Raw genomic sequence first — 25,077 nt, 5'->3', positions numbered from 1 at the left:
CTTGGAGGGACTCGAACCCTAGTAGGAGGTTGAGGGTTCCATTTCGAAACATATGCTGTGCATATGCACAGCCAAGATATTTATCAATTTTATTGTTCAGAGCAATTTTGGTTTATTTCAGGGAAAATATCCGATTTGGTGGGTCACGTGCCTTAGCTTAGCTCCGCCAATGCTCATTAAGAATAATGCTTGCATAAAATTTCCAGACCGCGAGTTTTTTGTTTATTTATTTTTTCAAGGTTTAGGAATCTGTAAAATACAGGGTCTGGCTAATGAAATGCCAAATAAGACAAATATAAATGCGGATAAACACACACAAGACAGATAAATCTATCAAAACAAAAGTATTTCATTACAATTTCATTCAACTTCACTAGAAAATATATCACTTTTTGAAAGTTCAATGGCCAAGTTCATTTTTGTCGTCCTTTAGTTTAATCACTCGTCGCAGATGATCGAGGAACACATCGAACGAGACCCGCATGTGCTCTTGTGATGTTTTACCAGATTTCGCTTCAGGACTTGCACAAAAAATATGATGTTTTAGAGGAAATGCGGCCTCTAAATACTCAAAACAGTGATATTCGTAGAGTTCACGCCAGGCAATGGCAAACTCGCTTGCCGCTCTTAGCTCGAAATGAACCCTGAAAAATCCTTCGTTGGGTTTTCTTCGCTTTTTGAGCCGGCGTCTAACCCTGTCATAACCCGTTACGCTGGGATATGGATACTCTGAAGTAGTGCGTAACGGTGAAAATCCGGTCAAATCGCCAGGCTCGGTATAGCACTGAAGTTGACAATATGACGTCCCTAACCCCGAATCTCAAGGTGTCAGTTGACCCGTGCCGAGGGGGTGAATGGCCTGGGAGGTGAAACTATTAATCAGGCAGTTAACGGAGCCTGTAATGTTGGGTAGACACTTTTTCGTGGTGCATTACGGAATAAGATTTACCACACTGTGCTCTAGTTCTTACTATTCTTGTTAATACTTATGAGTGATGGTCGGAGAGTATGGAATGACTATAATTTGCTTTTAGATAACCCATCTTTTCCTCTTTCTGGATGGAGTCAATGGAGTAAATTATGAAAATGTAACTCAATCTTATGACATGAATCTTCAAGCCCCAGAGAGCTGATTAATTAGGAAAGAAGCGGATACGAATGTTGTGGACCTGCTGAACCCTCGGACTGATTAGAGCTCTGTGTAAAGGTGAGATTCAGAAATTCCAAAACGCAATGAAATCAGATCTCTGTACAAAAACGAATTCGGAGCTCATAAGAAGAAGCAAAAATATGTTTGAACTTCAGTGCCGATGTATGGCCAACATCAATATTATCCCACTTATTGTTGAGCCAAAACTAATTGAGGGGCGCGCCTGTGAGAGTTGGTATAAGCCTGGGATTTAGCCAACGACCTCCTGCGTATGAGGCAGAAGCAGTAGCCATATGACCACCAAGCCCGTTTTGCATCTTACATTCTGCTGGAATGAGTGATTTTCTACTCAAAATAAAATTGTAACAGAAAATAGTGTTGGAAGAACGAAATTCCACCAAAAAGCAATTAGCACGTACCAATTACCATCACCCACTCTACTTCTCAGTTTGTTCACTATTCCCAATTGCCTACCCACTGCACAACAAATTAACATCATCTCCCCGCGTGTATGACCATCAGCAAACGGCAGAAATTCGCTCTAGTTGAGATGCAAATTCTCACCGCAGCTAGTCAAAACAAACGTGCCGAGAAAATATTCTGCGACTCAGCGAATTAATTCGAATTAAATTTTACTCGGTTCGAAGGAGACGGTTCCACTGACGAACCAGTTCTATGCTCCACCTGTCTGCCAAATTGACTGAACAGGTTTCGATCCGCTAAAAGCATCAGAAAAGTCACACATCATCCGATGATTGATTTATGGAAAACGGATCGCCGCTGTCATCACGTTGACTTCTGTATTAGCATTAGTCAGCCGCTGTCGGTTCTACGTCACATTTAATTTTTAGTCGATTTGTAGATGTAGGTATTTCTAGCACAAATTATTTGACTGGAATTCAGTTGGGAAACGAAAAAAAAAGATCTTCAACCTTAAACGATTTTAAATACTCAATTCTACTTGGAAACCATTTCATTTATGTTGATTGTGATTCCGTTTACCATTAGCTTGATTTAATGATATTATGTGAGTCATCTTTTGCGATTGCGACCTATATTTTTTACGTTTTTCGATACTCAAATGTTTGCTTTTCTCCGCTTCCACCTTCAATAACTAACCTTGCACAATCACGTTGCCTTCAACCAATGAAATGGAAGCGTGCAAATCGTCCATCGTTCATGCTTCAATTTTGATCGTCATGTTGTTGTGTGGGAAATGAACATGCGTTTTGCTTTGATTTTCGTTTTATCTTTTTATTTATCCAATGTATGGCAGTGTGATTTTATTACGCTCGTCGGCATATTCGCGTCTGTATCTATCCAAGAAGGCTATCTAATCAGATCGAGAAAGATTATGCGTCAAAGTTGTCTGTAGTTTATCACTTGTTGAAAAGTCGGGCCGAGCGAGGCAGACTTTGTGGTCATTGCTTCTACCTTGTAAGCAGACCTTTACGTGGTGTGTATTGGGGTAAGATCTACCACGGTTACATTGCCAACTACAGGCAAATCCTGACTAAACGAATACCATCCTCATTATCTAACTCCGTGGTATTTATGAGGGTGTCGCCAAGTCGGTGGCCTCCCGTGAGTAAGTACCACATAAACACTTCGTTCCTCTCCCTAGTTACGGTGAAGATGGGCGTGGCCAGGATCCTCATGCTTTTGTTATTTTTGTTTAAGTCTGGAATCAAGGACCACTCCCCTTCTTGATTTCTGATAGCATTCTAGATAAGGATCTCAAAAGTAAAACATGAGTATCACTAGTGTCCAATCTACGAATTACACCATAACAATGTTAATGCTATTGCTTCTGCCTTGTAAGCAGAAGTCCGTGCACAGAGAGATTGATCCGTGTCTGCAAAGATAACAAAACTTAGTGGAATTGAATGGAAGTACTAAACTCGTCTTAGACGGTTGAATACATACCACTAAAACGAGCTTAAAATATTTTTTTTTTTTTATTGTATTTCTACATATTAATATTCCCTTAAAAGTGAAAGTGATGTGGATCGAATGAATCCGAGTAATTTACGTTGGAGTCGAGCATATAAGTAGGTATCTAATTAGTCTTTTGTACTACATACAAAGTCCATTCAAAGTAAAAAATGAACCTAATCTTAGAGTAAACATCACGTAATTTATGAATGACACTCTAGTTTTTGGGTGCGACCAAACGTGAACAAGTGGATTTCCACATAATCCGACTTCCATGAAGAACCGCGGCGGCGCTGCACCTATAATATTGATAGTGAAGCGAGTGACGTACAAGTGTTATCAAATTTCAAACCAAAACAAAATTGTTTGCAGTCCTACGTCCCTTAGGGCGATAAGACTCTATTCGGAGTGATTGAGTTCAAGAGCTCCGATTGAGCACAGAGAATATTCTGATAAGCTTTTGTCCCAACGATCGTTGACTGTTGTTCACTTGGAGGTGGTGTTTCTTCTTTGAGTCGATCACAATGAAGTCTAAACTGTGTTATACATCACAAAGATTATGTTCAAGTAATATTCTGCTTTGAACAAACCCGAACTCGATGTTGTCTCGACCTTCAGTGTAAAACACAAGCGAATGAGTTCAATATTCAACAATAAACTTTCGCAACATGATGTTTGTCAGCATAATTATATTTATTTGCGGTACGGGATGTTTTCGTTCGAATTTGAATCTGTTTATAAATAAGCAGCGTGATGTAATATGTAGTACAGTAGGTACGTGCAACGTTTTTGTAGCAATCATTTTCACTATTTTTCCATATCAGTATGTTGGCTTTATTGACTTTATTGAATGTTTTGCAAACTAAACTCGGTCTCACGTATTTTGCATTTCGTGCTTCTTGCATTTCCCAGATCTTGATTGAAGAGTACGTTTAGCAATAATTCTCAGCGTAGTTGATGATTGGATTCGAAGCGTGTACCATTTTCGCAAGTCTGTTTATTATTATTTATTTATTTATTTAGTACAGTCCATTGTATATAACTTTCAGGCCAGGAGTTCCAGCCATAGACGTCTTTGATAGAATGAAAATAAAAGGTTGAAAAGGCTGGTAGAATGTTGGAATGAAGTATCGGTTTTCTCTTCTTGGAACTAGAAATACTATGACACGGAACTCACAACAGCGTGTTGTGAAAGCACAACAAATTTCCCCGCCTTTAGTAGAAACATATTTACATTTCAATCATCGAGCGTGAGCTAACTCGCTTGTGATTCTACGGAAATAGCAACGCACTTGAGCTTTCGACTAGAATCACATCGTTTAGCGTATTCGCCGGAAGATGATTTTGCTCCAAAAGACGTCAAAACCCAATTGAGGCATCAGGAATGGGTCAAGGCTGAACCCTGGCCTGCTCAGGCATGTCGCGCGTGATGAAGTTCGCACCAACTTAAACAGGGCGGCGACCGTTAGATGTCAACCCCGCCTGCCTGCAACTTAACAGATAGTACATAATCCTTAAATGAGGTGTGATTCGCGCATAATGATTCAACAAGGTACACGGCAAAAAAATATTGTAGAATCAAATATAGTCTCAATCTTCGATTAAAAAAAAAGCTTTAAACATGGGTATCGAAAGATCCATACAAGTACAGGGTTTTCAAATAGCTTCCTTTTGTGCTACATCAAATGTTGGAAACATATCTAGAAGTGTCGATTTGAGAATTGTCCAGCATTGGGAAGTATCTGTCACTGGGGAATTTCCGCCTAAATAAACAGTATTTTGGCATTGCTTTTAGCCTTCCTCCTAACTGAGTGTACCGGAAGACTATATTTGCGCCAAAAACAAGCTTTATTGGTCGTATCTGAATCGTTGCTAAATGACAGCTTTAATACATGGTCATTGCAACTCCGACCGTACAACAACTGGCCTTAATGTAATCCATGAGGTGCCATGTGTAGAGCATTTTCTGGCCATTGTCAATATAATGCTGTGACTGCGAAGCATTGTCGAATGCGTTGTCATTGTTTGTTTGCTTCCAAACCAAAAGTAGTGAATATTCGGTGCATGAATATTCTGTCTTGACTCTAATCGAGAAGATTGAACAAAGCAAATTTTCTGAAAAGACACATTAACCCAAAGCTGTTCGAGATTTGCACAATTGCGAAACGTAACGACCGATGATCTGATTTTTTACAACTATGAGAACACCACCCCCACGTATGCAAGAGCTGTTGGCAACACAAAGATCGTCACAGAACACTGCGCACTGTAAAACAAATCCTAGATATCATACTCCAGTTCAGATGCGGATAAGAAAATATCATTTAATTTCGTCTTCCGAACATATTGGTAATAAAAATCAGATGAGCTGTCCGTGAAGGCCGAAGACACAGGTATAGAGAATTCCTTCACATTAAGCTCGATAGAGCTTGAATTTGAAAGTATGTAAATCAGAGGTAAGTTACCTCAAAACGATCCATTGCATGATGCTGCAGACTGGAAAACCTAATTGCAGACCTCGGTCAGGACGAATGTGATGACTTCGGGCAGCCTTATGCACGACTGCGTGGAGAGGCATGCGGCTTTCAGTGTAGCTGTACAGTTGTACACTGTCCATGGTATACGATAATTTGGCTACCGTGTGTCAATAGAGGAAGAGGCCTCAAATCAACGCCCCAAAACCGATACCCTACTCATTTTACAGTATTTGGCATGGCCGTAACAAAACTAGACCGCAAATTATGTATGTTAGGCGAAAAAAGTGTCAAAATAAACGATAAACGGTTGGAAAAACCGAACTTTTCTACATTTCGACGAAACCGTCGTTGGGAGTGACAATGGGTCAAATGGGGGTGAGAATGGGTCAACTACTTAGAATGCTTATAGAGTGGTTGGAATGTTTTTGAGGGCAAAAAGACTAAAATATAGGAGACCTTTTTGAACGATTGTGCTCTCCGATGAGAGCGATGACCCATTCTCACCCCCCAGACCCATTGTTACCCTCGATGGCGGAACATCTAACATTTCGGCGTGGCACAACGCCCTAGGAGGACTAACCTACAATGTATCTCGCGTCTCCACGCACTGTCCATAGTAGAATGCCGATTCGCCGACGCGCGGTGTGTTGTTCCTGCCATAAGCCATACAGCCTGCTATATCCTGCCATATTCTAGCTGTCATCAAGAAGGCGTTTGAGGCAGAGTTTTCCAGCAACGAAATATCACCACTCTTTAGCAACGTCAATATTACAGTCAACTCTCTACATCTCGATGTTCTATATCTCGATATCTCTCCGTATGTCGATGGTTTTCTCAGTCCCTTCAATCTACATACATTTCTCGCTTAACTTTTCAAAAGGACCTAAGTAACATTTTTTTCATGAATTAATATGAATAGCGCAATCAACAGAACAACATGAAAGCTTTTGATTGCAGTACTCAAATTAATTCATGAAAAAAAATGTTACTTAGGTCCTTTTGAAAAGTTAAGCGAGATTTGATCTTTCAACATCTCGATAACCTCCCTATCTCAATATCCCTCTATCTCGATGTGTTCTAATCAGAGCTTGCCTTGCTAAAATCTTTGGAATGTCTTCCTCTTCTCTTACGTTAAAAAATAATAAAGCATATAAGAAAAATCTAAAAATAACCCAGATTGATAAATAGGTCGCATTATGCATAGTCGATTATATTTATTTCAAGAAATGCATTGAAAATCGGATGCGTGTAAGCATGAGAAAAACAATTCGTAGTTGCTTCCAATCTATGTTTATATTTTATTTACTGCTACTACTAAGTAGCAGACAGCTTGTTATAGCAATTCTATATTTAGAATCATGCTTGCAAGCAATAAGAATTTGATTTACATAGATGTTGAGCTACATGATCAACAATATGAATCGAACCTGTGTTATTCAGCTTATGAGGCAGAAGTAGTGACACACCGCTTTATCTTGCAAATCGGATGAGTACAAGTGCCATGAACGTGATTTTTTCTATACTGTTTATAACTATCCCATGGGTACATAGAAATCCTAGTAAATGTAGAACAAATGCGTATGACGGCAGTATATACGTTTCATAATTAGTATTGTCGTCATAACTTTTGAGCCTATTGTACAATCTTTTTTGATTAATTATAGACATTAATTATAGACAATGAAACAGGATTCTTCGTTGAACGCAATTTTTTGCAGGTAAAGCCGTTCAAGATAAGTGCTTGATTGAGTTTTATATCAATTCCTCAATAATATCAATTCGTCGAACTGAGTTAACACAACTCTACTGGTCTTCTGCCCTTCTATCAAAAATTCGATAGATACATTTCGTTTGCTTTGCCTTGCTGTATGAGAAACTGAATACGTTTAACCCCCTTCTGAAGCAGTAACGTAACGTCAATTCTGAATGGTCGCTGAGGAATACCCTTGACAGCAATAGATACAACCTGATAAAGAATCCCCTGCTGATGGTTTTGGTAAAGTACAGGTGAATCAAAAATTATCTATCGGTGAGCAAATGTGAACTATGGAAGTGGTTCCCCAAAACTAAGCTTCATGTTACTGTAACGACGGAACAGTAAAGTAAGGTAGTAAACGGAAAGGTGGAACAGTTAGGTAGCTTACAGTAAAGGTGGAAAAAATATTCTGAAATTTCGACCATTTAGGTTTTGGCAATTTGCAGAAACTTTTGTAAAGCATTGGTTACCATATGGCGCGATGTTGTAGACTGTTAAGTTAAAATTTAGTGCAAAGGAAAATCTCAAAGCCACGACCAGCTAAAGATGTAAATACGACTGAGTTGGACCACCACAATAGTATACGACCAAAATTGTATCAGTGCTTGCACTAATTGCGGTATACAACATCGATGATAAAATTTGGCTTTACTCCAGGTTTGAATTTAGTACTTAGTTCGTATAATAGAGGTGAAAAGCTATAGAGGAAGACTGTCGCTGTCGTCAATGGCGAAACATCTTTCGCTGGCTAAACATCTTTCGGGGCTAAATGCCAACGAAGGAAAAATCGATACGTTTTGACAGTTGTTTAACCAACATGTTTGGGGACGCAACGAACATCTTTCTCTATGGTTTATAACCTCTATTGTTCGTACGCCATCAAACTGGTACTAAATAGGGGGAGATCCCCCAGCGCCGGACACCTCCAAATGTTAGACACTTCCGAAAACGACACTCCTAGAAGTTTTTATAACATTTTATGTAGTACAAGTAGGATCTATTTGAAGACCCTTTAACTGTACGGAATTTCAGTTCCCTATGTTTTACTTTTTCCAAAAATGCAGATTGAAAAAATATTTCTAAAATTTAGTTTACTTTAGTTTTAGCTTACTTTAGCAGGTTGTAATCAGCAATTCTGATGTAAATCTTATGTAAATATAGTCTAAAGTCAATTTCGGTATCAGAAGAGCTGTCCGTGTCCCACAGACCTGGACAGTAATTTTTTTTTTTTTATTTTAGCGAACAATATTTTCAACAGCAGTATTGCTCAATTTGCTCTAATTTAATTGTTTTACTTTGCTGGGGTGTCAACAAGCTTCGGAATAATAGTGCAAAGAATATTGTAGATGACTTTTAAAAGGTGGGAACTTTGGGTTGACTGTATATGCAATTTACCTGGAGAGCCCTATAACCATCTACTAACTCGTTTTATTGGCTACAACTCATTGCGAGTATACTATATTACTACTCTGAATACTTATTTTTATTGAAGAAGTGTCCGGTATTAGCGTACACTTATTTTGCATCTAAATTCATAACCAAAATGCATCGTTGAAAAACATGATCAAATGCTCAAATATCTCCCCCTATTCATCAAGAAGAAGTGAGAGAATGAGTAAATTAGCTAGAAACAGGGATATCTTTTGTTGTATGTTTTGATTATTATTGGTTTGTATGGGGACTCAGTGCAACACGACACGCAATGATATTTTTCCAATCGCTCGTGTTTTTTAAATTTATCACCCCGCTCTTTTTTAAATATGAATTACAGGTTCAAATAGGTTGTTCCAGGTACTTCCGTAGAACTTTTTACCAGACTTTAAAAGAATTTCTATGGCAACTTTGCGAATTGATACAGAAATCTTTTGGAAATCCCAAAGAATTCATTCATGTTCAAGGGATTTTTTTAAAAATAGGCGTAATTGTATTTGACCTTGAAATTTGAAACGGCTCATACTCTCTCTTTTCAGCTTATATTGATCAGCTGACGTTACCACCAGATAGATGTAAATCCATTCTTTCTGCTGGGCACATTAGTTGACAAAAATAGTTTGAATAAAGCGCATAATCGCCATATTAAAGATCAAAATCAATTACGCCCATTTAAAAAAAAATCCCTAGAGAGTTTTAACAGAATCGCATAGAACCACTTCGGCAGATCCTAAGAAAAAAAAAATCCAAAAATTGCTCATAGATTTGCTAACAAAAAACAACACGGAATTTCTCTTCTGTAGCTTAGCGTAATTCGCGTGGTTACAAATCAAAGCAGCAGTTCCCCAATATCCTTGGCGCAGCAATGCGTTGCGTTTGTAACGGAGTAATTCGTAGTTATAAATAAGGGTATTGCGAATCATTTTTAATCATATCATTAGCTTCAAACATATCAAGTAGAATAGTATCATGGTGTATATATTCTACGATTGATGTGTTTTCCGTGAAAAGAAATTGTCATGTAGGTATATGAAAGACTTATGCAAAGCACAATAAAAAGGGCGGAGTTGTTCCGCTCTAAACACCAATAGTACATGCGAGAAGAAAGTCTTAAAAAATTACTGCTGATAGCTATCATGTATATTCTTTAACTTTCATATCTAATGTCTTATGGATTTAATGGAAATCCAATTGGAGGTCTAAAACGATAAAGCATGAAAGCTACCATTGCTGGCCATGCTGGACATCTACTTAACGAGAGGCCAGCGACTCACCGACGCCTCATAGATGTCAAGGAGTTGGATGGTTGGTAGGGGATATAGTTTAGGAGTATCATCATAAGTAAATGATATAATAAGTTTGAATAGTCGTTGGGAGTGACCATGCCTAAAAGTTTATGTAACTATTAGACTTGCCCTGGCTAATTAGCCTAGGTTTAAGCGCCATTGTTTGCTCCCTGATACGAGAAAAAAAAGTGAAGTGAAATATATTAAATTCCCGTTTCCCCCCATATGCTTCAAACTTTACAAAAACCAGAAAAAAATATGTCAACGATTTTTTACGAGAGATCCGAGGGGTAGGGGTAGAGGTTAAAGTGTAAATTTGTCAGCTCACCACATATAAATAGAAAGGATTAAGTCTCACAGAGTGTTATTTATAGCCATCAAAAAGGATCATGATTAATTTAGGATCAATACTCTTCTTGGGGTTCGTTCACAAATTATTGTTTTTAATCTTTATATTATAGCGCTTAAAAAAACCCGAATAATCCACCTAGTAGCCCCGTAATAGGCTATTTATCAAGAATCATCACTGGGTATGAGAAACGGGAAAATTTGTGGGCTTATTGGCATCTAAATCTTTAGCTTTAATGGTGGACTAGAATTTGTAAATAACTTTAAAATAATATAAAATTAGGACATGAAAAGATACCAATACCGTTACTTCCAAATCACTGACAAGGGATTGAAACATTGAACATATCCAATGGACGAATGTAATAGTAAATGAATGTAAAAGTTGTCTATCGCTTTGAAAACTTCGATACATTAAACATGACATTTAATTTTTGGAGGATCGGGAACTATCTTCACAAATGTGGTTTCACTGAAAACTTATTTTTTAAAACTCTGTGTTTCTTAACCGCTACTGTGCCGAGATCTACTGTGGTATTGTGCTGTACAGAATCCACACAGAATCTATTTTTAGATCCGTCCATTACCATTATTGTTTTCGTTGCCAGTCCATCTCATCGTGAGTCCATTGTGTCCGTTTGTCCATGTCGTGTATCCAATGATCGTTGCATTGTTCGGTTGCCATTTATCCGGGTAACGTTGGAGGAATGCCTCCGAGAAGAATAAATTGTCAGTCGTCATCAGGCAGCCGGCAGGGCGCGTAACCCTAACGCCACCGTATGGGCTGCGGATCCGGCGACTGACGAGGGTTTGGTGGAGGGGCTGGGAATCGAAACTAAAAACTTATGATTGTTCACAAAACACTTATTGTAACACTTGCTGGAACCGAATCTATTTTTTAACCGTAACAAAATACTCAGCCATAGCCCTCCACGCGAGTGGGCTGCTGCGATCCGAATCCAAATATAATTGGCGCAGAAATTCCCCAAAAGTCTTGAAGGGGGAATTCCTCAGAATTACTGGACGAAAGACTCTTCCAAATTCATGGGGAAAGAATCCCTCTGCAATTCCAAAAGTAGAATTCAGTCTAAAGAATTGAAATGGAAAAGAAAATCTTGGACATGGAATTCTACAAAATTATTGGTTATGTAATATGTCAGAATTACTGAAGCACACTTGGAGATTAGGTTCCCTAAAGTACTTGGAGAAATTTTCAAAATTCTTGGAGGATGATTTCTTCAGAATTCGTTATGTAGGAATCTATTATTTTTTTTGGTTAGAGCATTTCCCTGAAAGCTTTGAAAGAATTTAGTTTCCATAATTCCTAGAGAACATTGAAAGAGGTATTTCCCAGAGTTCGTGGGGGGAGGAACAGTCCAACATTTTGTGGAATGACTTTTCCAGGAACATTTGTTCCAAAATTTCATCAAAATTCAAGAAAAATGAATGACCTAGAATTTATGATAAAGGTTTTTCATACAATATCTGGGATGGGAGAGCAGTACCCCAGAATTATCCAAAAAGTAATTCCCACAACTCCGGGCGAATGTATTATAATGCAGAATGCTTTAGGAATGAGATCTCCAGAATTTGTGAAGAAGAAATCGCTCCGAACGTCTTTTACCCGGTAATCGGAGAAGAAAGTAATTGACATCACCTTTTCTCTAAAAATCATCGATAAAATAATGTGCACCACTATTTCTTGTTTAACTTTCTGCAAAAAAAAAAACGATTCGTGAAACTTCGATAATTCTAAGCAAAATTCGTTCGAAATTCTAAGCAGAATTCGTTTGGAATTGTAAACAGACTCCGTTCGGGATTCTAAGCAGATTCTGAAAAGAATCCGTTCTGTATTCTAAAGAGAATCTGTTCATCACTCTAAACAGAATTCCGGTCGAGATTCGGAGCAGCACACTTTCGGAATTCGTTTAAAATTTTGAATAGGGTCTGTTTAGGGTTCTGCTTGAGATTCTGAACAGAATCCGTTTGAGGTTCTGAACAGATTATGTTTGCGTTTCTGAAAATAATTCGAATTTACATATGTTCTTAAGTTCTTAGTTTCTGTAACAAAATATGTTATAAACTTGGTTCAGGATGTTGTGCAAATACAGAAATTTCTATTAAAAATAATACTAGCGTAACAAAAAGCTTTTGGATTGTGTTACAATTTTATCACATAAAATAACATATTTTGTTAGAAATTTATAACAGAATCAGATAATGTATTGTTTACTGTGCAGTTGGAAATTTTTAATCTGGTTAGATTGATTTTCAAGAACAGGAAAATAAGCCCGTCACAAATAAGGCAACATTATCAAATTATATCAACGTTATGATATATCTATGGCTAGAACACTTTGCTACATTCTTTTTTATAACTTATAGGCAATTCGGTGTTAGGCATTTTTAAATCATATTATGATAATATATTTTTATAACATTTGGAAGATAATGGCTACTAAGAACAAAATATTATAAATGATATGACAGTTCTCAAAGCAACTGCTGTCAAAAATTAGGTTACCAATGATGCTGACAGCAAGACTGGCAGCCCTTTGATTCATTTCAAATTTATAGCAAATTCAATTTCAAAAATTTCACACAACGTAGGGTAGAAATAGGAAGAAATAATAAAGAATTATGTTCAGTTAGAGTCAAACCGCCAAAAGTGAAGTAACTCAATAAAAGTTCCGCAAAATCTCGAAAGGTTTTTTAGTTAAAATATAGTTGTACCCAGCGGAAAACACTATAAGCTGTCCGTCCGCAATAGTGTGTTCCCGGCCGTTTGCGAATCCCGAAACCCGTCGGAAACTACGATCCTCCCCTATCATGATATAATTATGGGAATTTGCATCACCATCACATGTTCTGGTTTTTTGACGGTCTGGTGTCCCTCCGGAAGATTCGGAACATCCGTAAAAGTGGTCAATTCATGAAGCTTATCAAATGAGAGGACGTTTTTTTTTTATTTCGAAGCCTTTTATCATTGTACTCTGAGTAACAAATAATTATCGTGACCTATTTTGATGAGCCTTAGTGGCTACCGGAGGTTTTCCAGAACATCCATAAACAGGTTAATTCTTGAAACGCAAGAGAGCGTTTTTTTTTCTTCAAATATTTTCATGATCGTTCTCTGAACAAAACATGAAAGTCGTGACCCGTTTCCACGTACATGAGTGAATAGTGGGGGTCTTTTGAAAGACCGGAACATCCGTTAATGTGGTCAATTCATAAAAAATTCATAAAACTCATACTAAAAGAGAGCTTTTTAAAAAAATTGTTCAGCTCTAAGCAAGGAATAATTATTGTCGTGATCCATCCTCATGGATCCTTCTTGAGTGGTAAATGCAGGTCCACCGAAAGATAATAAATGTCCCTTAAAGTGGTTAATTCACTTTACACTTGTCCTAAAGGACAAGTGGTGTGCTTTGGGCAAGAAAAAATTTGTCATTACCCAGTTTCATGTATCTGAGTGGCCAATGGAGGTGCTCCGAAAGATCCGAAATAACCATAAAAGTAGTCAAATAATGGCTACAGGAGACTCCATCAAAATGGGTTACCACATTCATTTTTTACTAAGAGTTCGATAATGGAAATATTAATAAAAAATCACGCTTATCTATGACGAGTATCTCCAATTTACCATTTTTACGGATGTTCCGGATCTTATGGAGAATCTCCAATGGCCACACGTTGCGTGAAAAAGCCATCTGCTTCTAATTCTTCCTGCACCCAACCGATGAAAATACTTAATGTAAAAAACAAGGTACATGTAACTGTCTTCATAAGGGAAATTTTATCAAAAAAATAAACTTTACCTACGAGATGAAACTCAACCACCACTAATTCAAAATTATGTTGATGGAAATGGAAGCAGAATACAAAGATTTGTTAGGTTAGTTCATTGGCTAACCCATGCTACCTTGCTTGAAAGCGAAAGAAAATCAATTTTTTTACAATACAAAGCAAAACCAATTCCCAAGCTGAATGGGTGAGTAGCTTGCTCTAATCTTTTGCTCTAAAAATTGCTCTAAACCGGTTGAAAACAGTTCATGAAAATCCGTTGAATATGCTGGTAAACTCCAAGCCTTTCAACAGTAGCTTTCAAGCCTATTCGCTATTTTTTTTAGAACACTGTTCCTCAACACCGCTTACTGATGTAAATAATGCACTTGGAATATTCCAAAAGGCGATAATTGACATCAAATGCATCAACAGCTTACATCTAAATTTCAGAAAGATACATTTCAGAAAGATACATGGGATATTTTCTCTCTTCAGAAGTACATATCTGTGTGAACAACTTTTATCAAGAATGGAAGCAGTAAAAAATAATTGTTGATCAATTATCTGCTATGTACCGAATATTTCTCGGCCCGCCAGTAAGTGGTCAATCTGAAAATTGGCCCGTGGCTTGAAAAGATTGGGCAATTCTGCACTAATTGTATGGTAAAGAGTATTGACTTTGAATTATCAGAAATGGTTTAGAAAAAAATTCTACTCTAGGATGCACTTTACAATTTGATTATTGCTACGGACATTCCGGATTTTTTAGAAAGCTGTCTGATGGCCACCTGCGGTCATTGTTTTGTAAAAACTGTGTATTTAGGACAAGCCTCCCTAAGATCACCGTCAGGAATGGTTCAGAAAAAAATGCACTGCTCTAAGACGAACTTTACAAAATGACCATTTTTACGGGCATTCTGGGTTTTCCGGAAGGCCATGTACCAGAAATATACCCAAATCTTCAACTGATAAAGAACTATTTTTCAGGATGATACATGGTGGTGCAAATTGTGAACTGACTGAAAAGATATCTTGTTGTATCTTTGTTGTATTCACAACAGTGCACTTGAAGGTTAACAAAAGAAACATTTTACTAATGTTTTCAATAAAAAAAAAAAACAATTTATAATCAAATTTCTTTTTCTTATTTTTTAATAGTAATTGTACAAATTGATAACGAATATTTTAAATTCAAAAATGATTGACATATTGTAATAAGAAATTATATTCACAGGGTATACTTTTCTCACTGGCTCCAAACAAATTATTTTAACATTTTGGAAAACAATCGTCCGATCGCATCATCCGGGTTTTTTCTACAATTCAAAACATTTTATCAAACTTATGATGTGATTATTTTTGCTGAAACAATAAATTTAAAAATCGGCGTGAATTCAAATGTATCTGCATCATACGCAAGATATATTCGTATCAACGACGTTGCAGAAAATATTATTTTACTATCAGCACTTTCCGTACTAATATCCACCACAAATCGCCCACTCACCTTTCCGAGATGCCGTTCGCACTAGGTACGACAGATCCTTGAAGCTATGGTAACCGGTTTAAAGTCGCGCCGCAATAACGACGAGCAGTCGATGCTCCAATGCTGGAACTGTGTTCGAACTCGGTAGCTTCTGTGCATCTTCAAGGTGGCAATCCCAAAGTGGTTGGGCGTTTGACACCAACCCTTTGGCTCCCCGTTCCGGATCCATCTTTTGAATCATCAGTTCCGCTTCCTTGAACTGTTCCTTCTCCTGCACTGCGGTGGGCAATCGTTATCCTTGGCTGCTCCCCTGGGACTATCATCGCTGAAATTATTGTTTTGTTGCTGCTGCTGCTGGTGCTACACATCTCGTACGCCTCCGCCATCTCGATGGGGATGTTGAACTTGCACTTCTTCCGCACTCTTCAGCGTCTTTCACACAAACATTCACTTTATTTACCAGAAATTGCACGGTTTCTTGATGATTTGCTGCTTGGTTTGCGAATTGAGACGAACTCACCACATGTCACACAGCAGCATCCGCGGTTTCTAAAAATATCACCCAGGATACTCTACCATAATCTACCATCATCATACGTACACTGACAGCGGTGCTGCCCTCCGCCTGATTCACTTGTTAGTTAATCCGATTCACATTCCTGTTACGTCACGTTTGAATGCAATTAGATAAATATTTTGCGTTAAACCGTCAGATGAAAGCACAATATCTTATCGTTTTGCTTCCCGAATCATTCCTTGCATAATCCGCCCTGTCGTCTGGACTTGGGACTTGATTTGTGCGACGTCGTTGTCCTCCTATGCACCGTCTACGCACACCCAATCTTTGCGTCGACGTACTGGAGCAGAGCGCTGACAGACCACTCTTTCATCGAAGTTGAAACCAGGTCGCAGAACTGGCAAACCGCTTTTACCGCTTGCGCCAACCAACTCAAACAGGACTGAATTGGGTCAGCAGCTGCTTAGAAATCGACCTTGCTGGAACTCGAAACGTCCATTTCTACGTCTGACACGCGATAAAATTCGAACAGCGAGCACTGGGCTCAACGACTAGAATATTCCTTTCCCACTGAAGCGAGCCAGAGATGAACAAAAGAAAGTCAGCACGCTTTTCGATTAATTAATAATTCAAACACTCAACGTGCACAACTGCTTCACTCTGGTTGCTCAATCTCACAAGGGCTACGACACAGGGGCGTGCTACCGATCTAGGGCCGTTATTCTTTCTTTCTGTGTTTCTTCGGTGCAGAGTGCAACAGGGTCGAACGCGCGCGCGCACGCGACAGATCCGCGCACTGCCGACTCACGATGAATACTGAATGAGTTTCAGTGGCGAGGCGGTTTATCGCGCCCGCCGCATGGCAACTTTAGCTGTCCGTTGGTCTGTCGGGACGGAACGCGCGCGCACCGACGACGAGAACTTAATAATCGCATCGTGAGCCAGTGTCGGTGAGTGACTGATTATGGAAGGTGGGTCTGGGTCTGTGTTATTGCACTCGTTGTAATGAATGAATTATTGCGTTTGGGTGTTCGAATGGAGACAAAGAGTAGGTTTCTGTTTAGATAGAAAGAGCTCGGTGCAATCAGGTGTATGTTATCTTTCTTAATTAGGCAACCTTACGGATTGAATAAACCCAATACAAAATCTAGAGCAGAGCTCCCAAATGTTCTAGATTCCTGTACTGGAATTCGTGTTTTTTATAAATATAATATACGCAGGTTTTTTTATGAGGGGATACGTACCTAGCAAAAAACAGTAAAAAAACCGTTATTTGAAAATCCGTGTAAAAAGCATCGAAAAATTGTCCTTTTCATTGAAAAGACTTAGAAAATGTATTGATAAGTGAAAAGTTTATCAGTCTGTTTGATTGACAAAAACTTAGAAACTGGGTATTGTCCGAACTGGCTCGATGAGGTGAAGCCGAAATTGGTGTTTAGAACGCCGTCGCAAGGCTTCTAGAGTTACCTCTAGCTGTTCGCGACCTCTCCCACTGGGTTTCAGTCTAATGCTTGTTTGCATGTTCTTTCCCCTTCGTGAAGATGTGACGACCCAGCCCCTGATCGAGTTTCCGTTCTATCGGCCTACTACTATCGGACGATGGGCTGAGATCAGTTGGTGAGGCCACCAGGCAACTTTATCGTAAGACATCTGTTGATAAACAACCGTATAACAGTACAGATTTCACATTAGAGTTGAAAATTCAGTTTGATGCGTTATATCTGCCCTTCAGATGTCAAACTCATAAAGTACTTGGTTTCATCCGTCCTGCGCTTCTAGTTATCTTGGACGCCGTCTGACGCCATAGCTTCCAAAATATTGGAAGTTTTCACATTTTTCCACTGACAATAAGGTCCACACTGGATCTTCCGGCACGGAACCGCCTGAAGATTGCATCGATCTTTTCCTGAATCCGCCGGATAACTTTGCATAAATTTTGAAGACATACACACAGCAACATCAGGGCTCGTCAGTTATCCTTTTACAGTCAGGTCCCCTTTGTGAAACCTTCATTAAATACTTTGCAACCATTCGACCGGAAAAGTTTGCGGTGTCCTAGGAACGTTAGGCACTTCATTTCATAGCTCATATTTCCATCTCATCCATCACAAAGCAATGAAAGGTTTGTTCCTATATAAATTTTTCACCAAGGAACACGCTTGTTAGCAAAGAAGCGACGAGATTGGTTCTTATTTCTTTGATTTGCGATGAGATAATATATATCGTTTTTTCAATTTCAAGAAATTTCAAGAAGATTTTCTGAATGATTTCCTGGAGGAACTGGTGGAGAATTTCTAGTGGAACTTCCAGAAGGAATTCCCGGAGGAACTTCCGAGGAATTCGGAGGAACTTCCGAGGAATTCCAGGAGAGGAACTTCGGGGAATTCGGAGGAACTTCGAGGAATTCGGAGGAACTGAGGAATTCCGGAGAACTCTGAGGAATTCCAGAACTTCCTGAGAATTCCCGGAGGAACTTCGAAGAATTCCGGAGGAACTTCCGAGGAATTCCCGGAGGAACTTCGGAGGAATTCGGAGAACTTCGAGGATCGGGAGGAACTTCGGAGAATTCCAGAACTTCGGAGGAATTCCGAGGAACTTCAGGAGAAATTCGGAGGAACTTCGGAGGAATTCGGAGGAACTTCCGGAGGAATTCCCGGAGGAACTTCGGAGAATTCGGAGGAACTTCGGAGGAATTCCGGAGGAACTTCCGGAGGAACTTCGGAGGAATCCTCGGAGAATTCCGGAGAACTCGGAGGAATTCGAGGAACTTCGGAGGAATTCCCGGAGGAACTTCGGAGGAATTCGGGAGGAACTGGAGGAATTCCGGAGGAACTTCGGAGGAATTCCGAGGAACTCGGAGGAATTTGGGAGGAACTTCGGAGGAATTCCCGGAGGAACTTCGGAGGAATTCCGGAGGAACTTCAGGAGGAATGGAGAACCGAATTCCGGAGGAACTTCGGAGGAATTCGGAGGAACTTCCGGAGGAATTCCCGGAGGAACTTCGGAGGAATTCCGGAGGAACTTCCGGAGAATTCCCGGATGAACTTCAGGATTCCCGGAGGAACTTCGGAGGAATTCCGGAGAACTTCAGGTTAGGAACTCGGGGAATTCGGAGAACTTCGGAGAATCGCGAGGAACTTCCAGAAATCCCGAGAATTTCGAGAATTCCGAGGAACTTGAGAGGAATTGGTGAATCTCCCGGATGTGGAGGATCTTCGGAGGAATTTCTTGAGGACACTCGAGGAACTCCCGGAGGAATTTCTGGAAAAGAATCCGAGGAATTCTATAGGTCGGCAGGATTGAAAAGGTTTCTCTGAAGGAACAGCCATCTAATTCGAAGAATTGGCGGAAATAGATTCTGGTTCTTCTCGGGAGCCCATTCCAGATAATACTCCATATTCCATAGGTTCAGTCATTCAACAACTGAAATTCGCCATCTTAATTCTCAAAATGCGATAACTGATTTTCGGCTACTGACTCCATACAGCCATTAAATATGCATGATTGCATAATCAAACCGGAAGTAGCCATCTTAATTCTAAAATGGCGTCAGACATCGATTTCTCTACTTCTACTGATCAAGCCTATTCTGGCAATACCCACTTATTGTATGCGGTTTTATACTCTAAAACAATCGTTCCCATCCATAAAATTGTGTTTTCCATTCAAAAGAAGAAAATTTTCGGCTGGTACCGCGTTAATTCAAAATCCGTTAAAAAAACTCGAAAAAAAACCTGCAAAAACAACGTGCAAAAAACCTGGGTGTAATTTATAAAAATCGCTTTATCATCGAACAAAGTAATAGAATAATCTGCTAATCTCAATAAAGACGATAAAGAATTTTATTTCAAACTGAAAATAAGATATGTGTACCATTATTTCTCATCTTGGTTTAGATGAAATTGATTCATAATTACCTTTACATATTCACCATCCTCGTTCAGTCAAAAAAAACCCCCTAATCTTTTTATTTAGTAACTGACTTTGGTCATGAAAATCTTGCATTATTCTAAGACCGAGGCAAATAGCTAACAAATTTATCATCCTGGTACAATTGGATTGAAATCTACAAAAGCTGTGGTACGCTCGAAATTGCACTATTCAAACCAGAAAAAATTTAGCATTACCTAGCTATCGATTATTCAGGTAAATTGAATACAAACCGTTAATATCTTCTACTTTTTGGCATCACTGAAAAATGTCGCGTCACAGACCTAGAGTTCATTACACTTTACAATTACAATTTAATCCGCGGTTTCATAGGTCTCATTTTTGCATTTAGTTTGTCATAGGGCTAACACGGTGATACTTTTTCGTTGAGGAATACTTGGCCGTCCGGAACCAAACACCTCACCCTGACATTTATACACCTATGATTGGGGAGGACCCTACAACACCGTTAATCTGTCTACATTATCAACCGTCCTACATTCAGCATGGACCAATGTGATGAAAAACTTGCTTTCTCTTTTCATCCAACAACATGTCTCCACTGGAACTGGTCGAGAAAATCTCAAACCTGGTCTGTGGTTTAATTCAACCAACATTGAGTTCTCATAAGCGCAAAACATCACATCATGAATTTCATGCTGCCCTAAGTATGTTATGATTTGAGATGCGTATCTGAGTGCCCCACGCAGGTTGATTTCATTGCCGATGGAAATGTATGCAACCAATCAGTGGAGCGTTCAGCAGCATTAATTTGCGATCAGCCCGGTACACATTTCATTCCTGAAACCCTACGAGAGAATCCATAAATCACCAATGCACAGAGTTCAAAACATGCTCCTTCTAATAAAATACGGTGCTTTCTTGCACAATGAGTCATAGCGTGTTGAGTGTGGTTATGGTTAATAGATCCAGATCATGTGTTATCGACCCCTGTTAATCGAATAGCACTCAAACCTATGGACGAATGTGCATTCGCTAGATCTAGAGTGTAATCTGCTACTTATCTGTCGCCACAGGACAAAGAAGTAGTGGTTCCCATTTCGGTTATACCTTATAGTATGGACGTTTAAGTGATTGCCATTGTCGTCTCAGATTGGTGTTTCGATCATTCAGATACTACCAGCTAGTTGTAGAACAAAAGAAATACCCTTTAATGGGTTGTTCTAGAATACTAAGCATTGCTACAATATGCTAATTAATGTAAAAACATGCGATCATACAAATCTAACTAATTGTTCGAAGAAGCTAAGATCGGATCTTATTCGGTTCATTATAGACTGCCCTTGCTGGACGACAAAGTATGGCCATGCTTTACGTAAATGGGCTTAGAAAACACAAAACAGACATAAAAGTATAAATCTTATCGTTCAAATATAGGGAAGAAAACAGATTTTCAGTTTGGATCAACCTAATGAACATCGACTGAGTTCTTTCGTTGTTAGATAACGTGCCAAAATGGATGTGCGTGATGCAGGAATACCTAGAATTTCATTGCGTTTATCGACAACCTTGAGTTTAGCGTTCGTTTTGAGTCATGATGTGCGAGTGCCAATCCTTATTTTGCAAAACAGAAACCAATAATTAGACATATCATTGAAGCACCTTGATTGGTCTGTAATATATACAAATTTCTGAGATGGTACAAATGGCATGATCGTTTTATATCTCGGAGATTGGTCGTTTAAGGTTTCTTCCAGATCCGAAATGGTTGTACAGGAAATATTTAAATAAAGTGTTCGCTTGTTTTTAACGTGGTATAGTCTGTTCTCTTTACTATATGTCTGTTAAAATTCAAATCGACTGCATCGCTGTGTTGAAAGACTTTGCTTCTTGTACATTCAAACTCTTTCAGAATTCCTTCAAAAATCCTATAAGTCCAACAGTCCTTTGAAATTAATTTAAAGAACAAACAAAAAACTAAGATTCAAATTTTGCTAATTTCTTAGAAATCTTCATCTTTGATCATTGATCAAAATTGGGAAGAATTCACAAGTTTAGGAATAAACTTGAGACTAACTATAAATTCCTCCAAAGTTCTCTTGGAAAGTCGTTCACCGACGAGAACGACTTCAAGAAGAGATCCTTGATAACAGATAAAAAATAATCAAAGAAAATTTTGAGAAGTCAAACTTTCTTCACTTGTCAGCTCCTTCCAAACACATTCATAGTCGCTCTGGACTGTCAATATTCGATTGAATGTGGGTCATTGAATATTGAATAAATTATCTGAAATCTGAACACGTTTTAAATGAGTAAAATAAGTTTATCACTAGAATTGAGACCGATTTTTCATCCGAGGCACTTTCCACGGAAAACATCAAGTAAACAATCTAATTTATGTGTTTTTCTCCAATAGTGACCCACACTCAGTGACGAGTCGAATGAATAAGTTTAGCCATGGTAGAGTCGTCTGACTATATCATTCTATGTTTTGAATATTCATACGATGTTTGTCAAAATTCGGACTGAATTGCTTCATGAAGTGAATATTTCAAGCTCTGCGCAGATTTTTGATATGGAGATTTTCTTGATTAATTTCTGGAAGAATTCCCAGAGGAATGCGCATAAGATTTTCTAGATCAAATTTTCTAAAATTCGTGAACAATTCCCAAATAATTTATTGGAGGTGGGTTGGAGTGAAATTTCATATTAATTTCGGGAGAATTCAAAACATGTATCGAAGATCTCATGGTAGAGTTGTGAAGCTATTTAGTAAGTGTTCTTGGAAAGATTTTTGGAGAGAGAACTCTATGGAATTCTTTCAAGGAATACAGAACTTCTCAGAAGAATTTCTGAGCAAACCTCCTAAAGAATATTCATATGGAACTTCAGAGGAATTCCTGGAGAAACTTCCATGAGGAATTTTTGAAGGAACTCTGAAAAATCTTGGAGCAACTTCAGAGGAACTCACAGCTTGAAATTTTTTGGAGAATTCCTGGAAGAACCTCCGAAGAAAATTTCAGAAGAAATTTCTGGAGGATCTTCGGAGTAGTTCCTGGTGATGAACCCCCGGATGGTGTCCTGAGGAACTTCCGGAAAAATTCCTGAACGAGCTTTGAACGTTCCAAATGAACTTCGGAGAACTCCTGGAGAAACTTTTAAGAAAATTCTTGAGACTCTTTCAGAATTCTTGAAAAAACTTCAGAAGAATTCATCGGAACCTCCGGAAGTTAGTGAGAACTCGAAGAATCATTGAAGAACTTCGGAGAATTTGTGGAGGAATTTCGGATCATCTAAAGGTTTGAAAAGAGGCTCACGCGATAACCCACGCAGCCGTGCCCATACTGGCTGAAAACGATCTTCAACCGATAAATTTTCAACCACTCAGGTCATTTAGGGTCATGACGTATCTTTCCCATGACTTTCATGTGAAAAGGAGTGCACTTGACTGGTTTAAATTTTGGATATTTTGCCCCTAATGCTGCAAACGATTGCGTTTGCCATAATAGTCCCCAAATGTTTACTTATTTGGATGTGATTTGATTTGCACGTTATTAAAGTAATGATGGAAATTACTGTGAAAATCGGCGCCTATGGGAAGACCGTCCCGTGAATGGCCCATAGACTATGTATATATAATCAACAATTAACTACATAGAATACTGTTGTGATAAATGGGCCGATGAGTTATCAACAAGTGAATTAAAATCTTTTTCAAACTAATTCTAATAACAATTTAAAAACGCGGCGTGGTTACTGTCAGTGGTGGTGAATGCACAGCGGCAGTCATTTGCTAATCGGCTGACAGATCCTTCCTCTAACGCTCGCTCACCGGTAGACGTCAGTCGCTCCTGACAGATTAGCGTCAGACAGATGAGGCCACCGTTAAATAGATGGTGCGTTTCAGAGTCTAAGAATTGGTCTCCAAGCACCTCCCCTCTTAAAAGAGATGATACATACCTCACGAGGTTGTCTGGTTCTCGAAGATTGGCGAAGCTGGCTCAGTTCCTGGCCTGATAGTAGCACTTGGTGGTTTGACTGGTGCTCGACGATGACCTCCTTGATGTAGTTCATTGGAGGATGGCTTGCTCTGCTGAAGCGCTGCAACGGTTCGGATGAGTTCCTGGTACTGCTGGTACAGGGCTGTCAGCAGAGTTGACTGAGACCGCATGAATCCAAAAGTATATGGCGAGATTTGGTACCTTGTCTTGCGCTGTTGATGCTAGATGATTTACATTCTGCCGTTTCCTTCAGATGATTGCAGTGTGACCTAATAAGGTTCCGCTTTTCCAGTAGCTCAGTAGCCAGTTTCAATGTGTCGATTCCCCATGACCGAGTATTGTTTCGAAGTGCCTTTCGTTCAAACAGCTCTTCTTTGCATCGTAGTTTCTCGTTTTTGTCCATGCTTACGGTTGAACTGCTTTCTTGCTTGATTCCGAGCTTGTAGGAAGAAGTTGGAGGTTTCAGTAGATCTAGTGATGACCTTGATTTTTCTTCCACAAAGCAGACTCTCTGATGACTTCCCTTCAGGTGCCTTCGACAAGGAGTTGAGCGGTAGCGAAAAAGCTCTTCCGGTAAAGATTTCTGAAATAGATATTTTGTAGATATTTTGAAAGAAATTCTTGAATTCTAGGGACTCGTTATACTAAAAAATTGTTGGAAGTTTTTTGGAGATGCTCCTCCAGAATTCCTGGAAATTTCTCCATGAAATTCCTTCTACATAAATTTCCGGAATCAATAGTTTTTCACTAGGATAGCACTTTCTTCCGGACGAAATATGGAAGAAATTCAAGAGAATTCCCTGGAGAAATCGCTTGAAACAGATCGTAAAAAGAAATTACTTAAGAAATTTTTAAAAGGACCTTAAGTGAGATCTTATCCTTTACATTAATTTTTTTACCGGATCTCAGCAAAATGTTGAACTTTTGACAAAATCCTTTTAGCCTTCCCCAACAAACATGTTTTATTGCCAGAGATTTCTTAAAATTGATGATAATCACAAATAATTTGCCGA

The 25,077-nt window shown here is 38.9% G+C and overlaps 1 protein-coding gene across 1 annotated transcript in view; it reads right to left on the bottom strand.

Annotated features, from left to right (window-relative positions):
* LOC134203937 (ATP-binding cassette subfamily G member 4-like) overlaps positions 1 to 24,467 on the bottom strand; it is a 93,152-nt gene extending 68,685 nt beyond the window's left edge. The window contains exons 1-2 of the mRNA XM_062678773.1: positions 24,266 to 24,467; positions 24,029 to 24,206 (exon numbers count right to left, since the gene is read on the bottom strand). Of these exons, the coding sequence (XP_062534757.1) occupies positions 24,029 to 24,206; positions 24,266 to 24,467 (380 nt within the window). The remainder of the gene's footprint in view (positions 1 to 24,028; positions 24,207 to 24,265) is intronic.
* Between the last annotated feature and the right edge of the window lie 610 nt (positions 24,468 to 25,077).

Source organism: Armigeres subalbatus, unplaced genomic scaffold (genome assembly GCF_024139115.2).
Source record: "Armigeres subalbatus isolate Guangzhou_Male unplaced genomic scaffold, GZ_Asu_2 Contig297, whole genome shotgun sequence".
Taxonomy (NCBI): domain Eukaryota; kingdom Metazoa; phylum Arthropoda; class Insecta; order Diptera; family Culicidae; genus Armigeres; species Armigeres subalbatus.
This window is presented reverse-complemented; position numbering and strand designations above follow the sequence as displayed.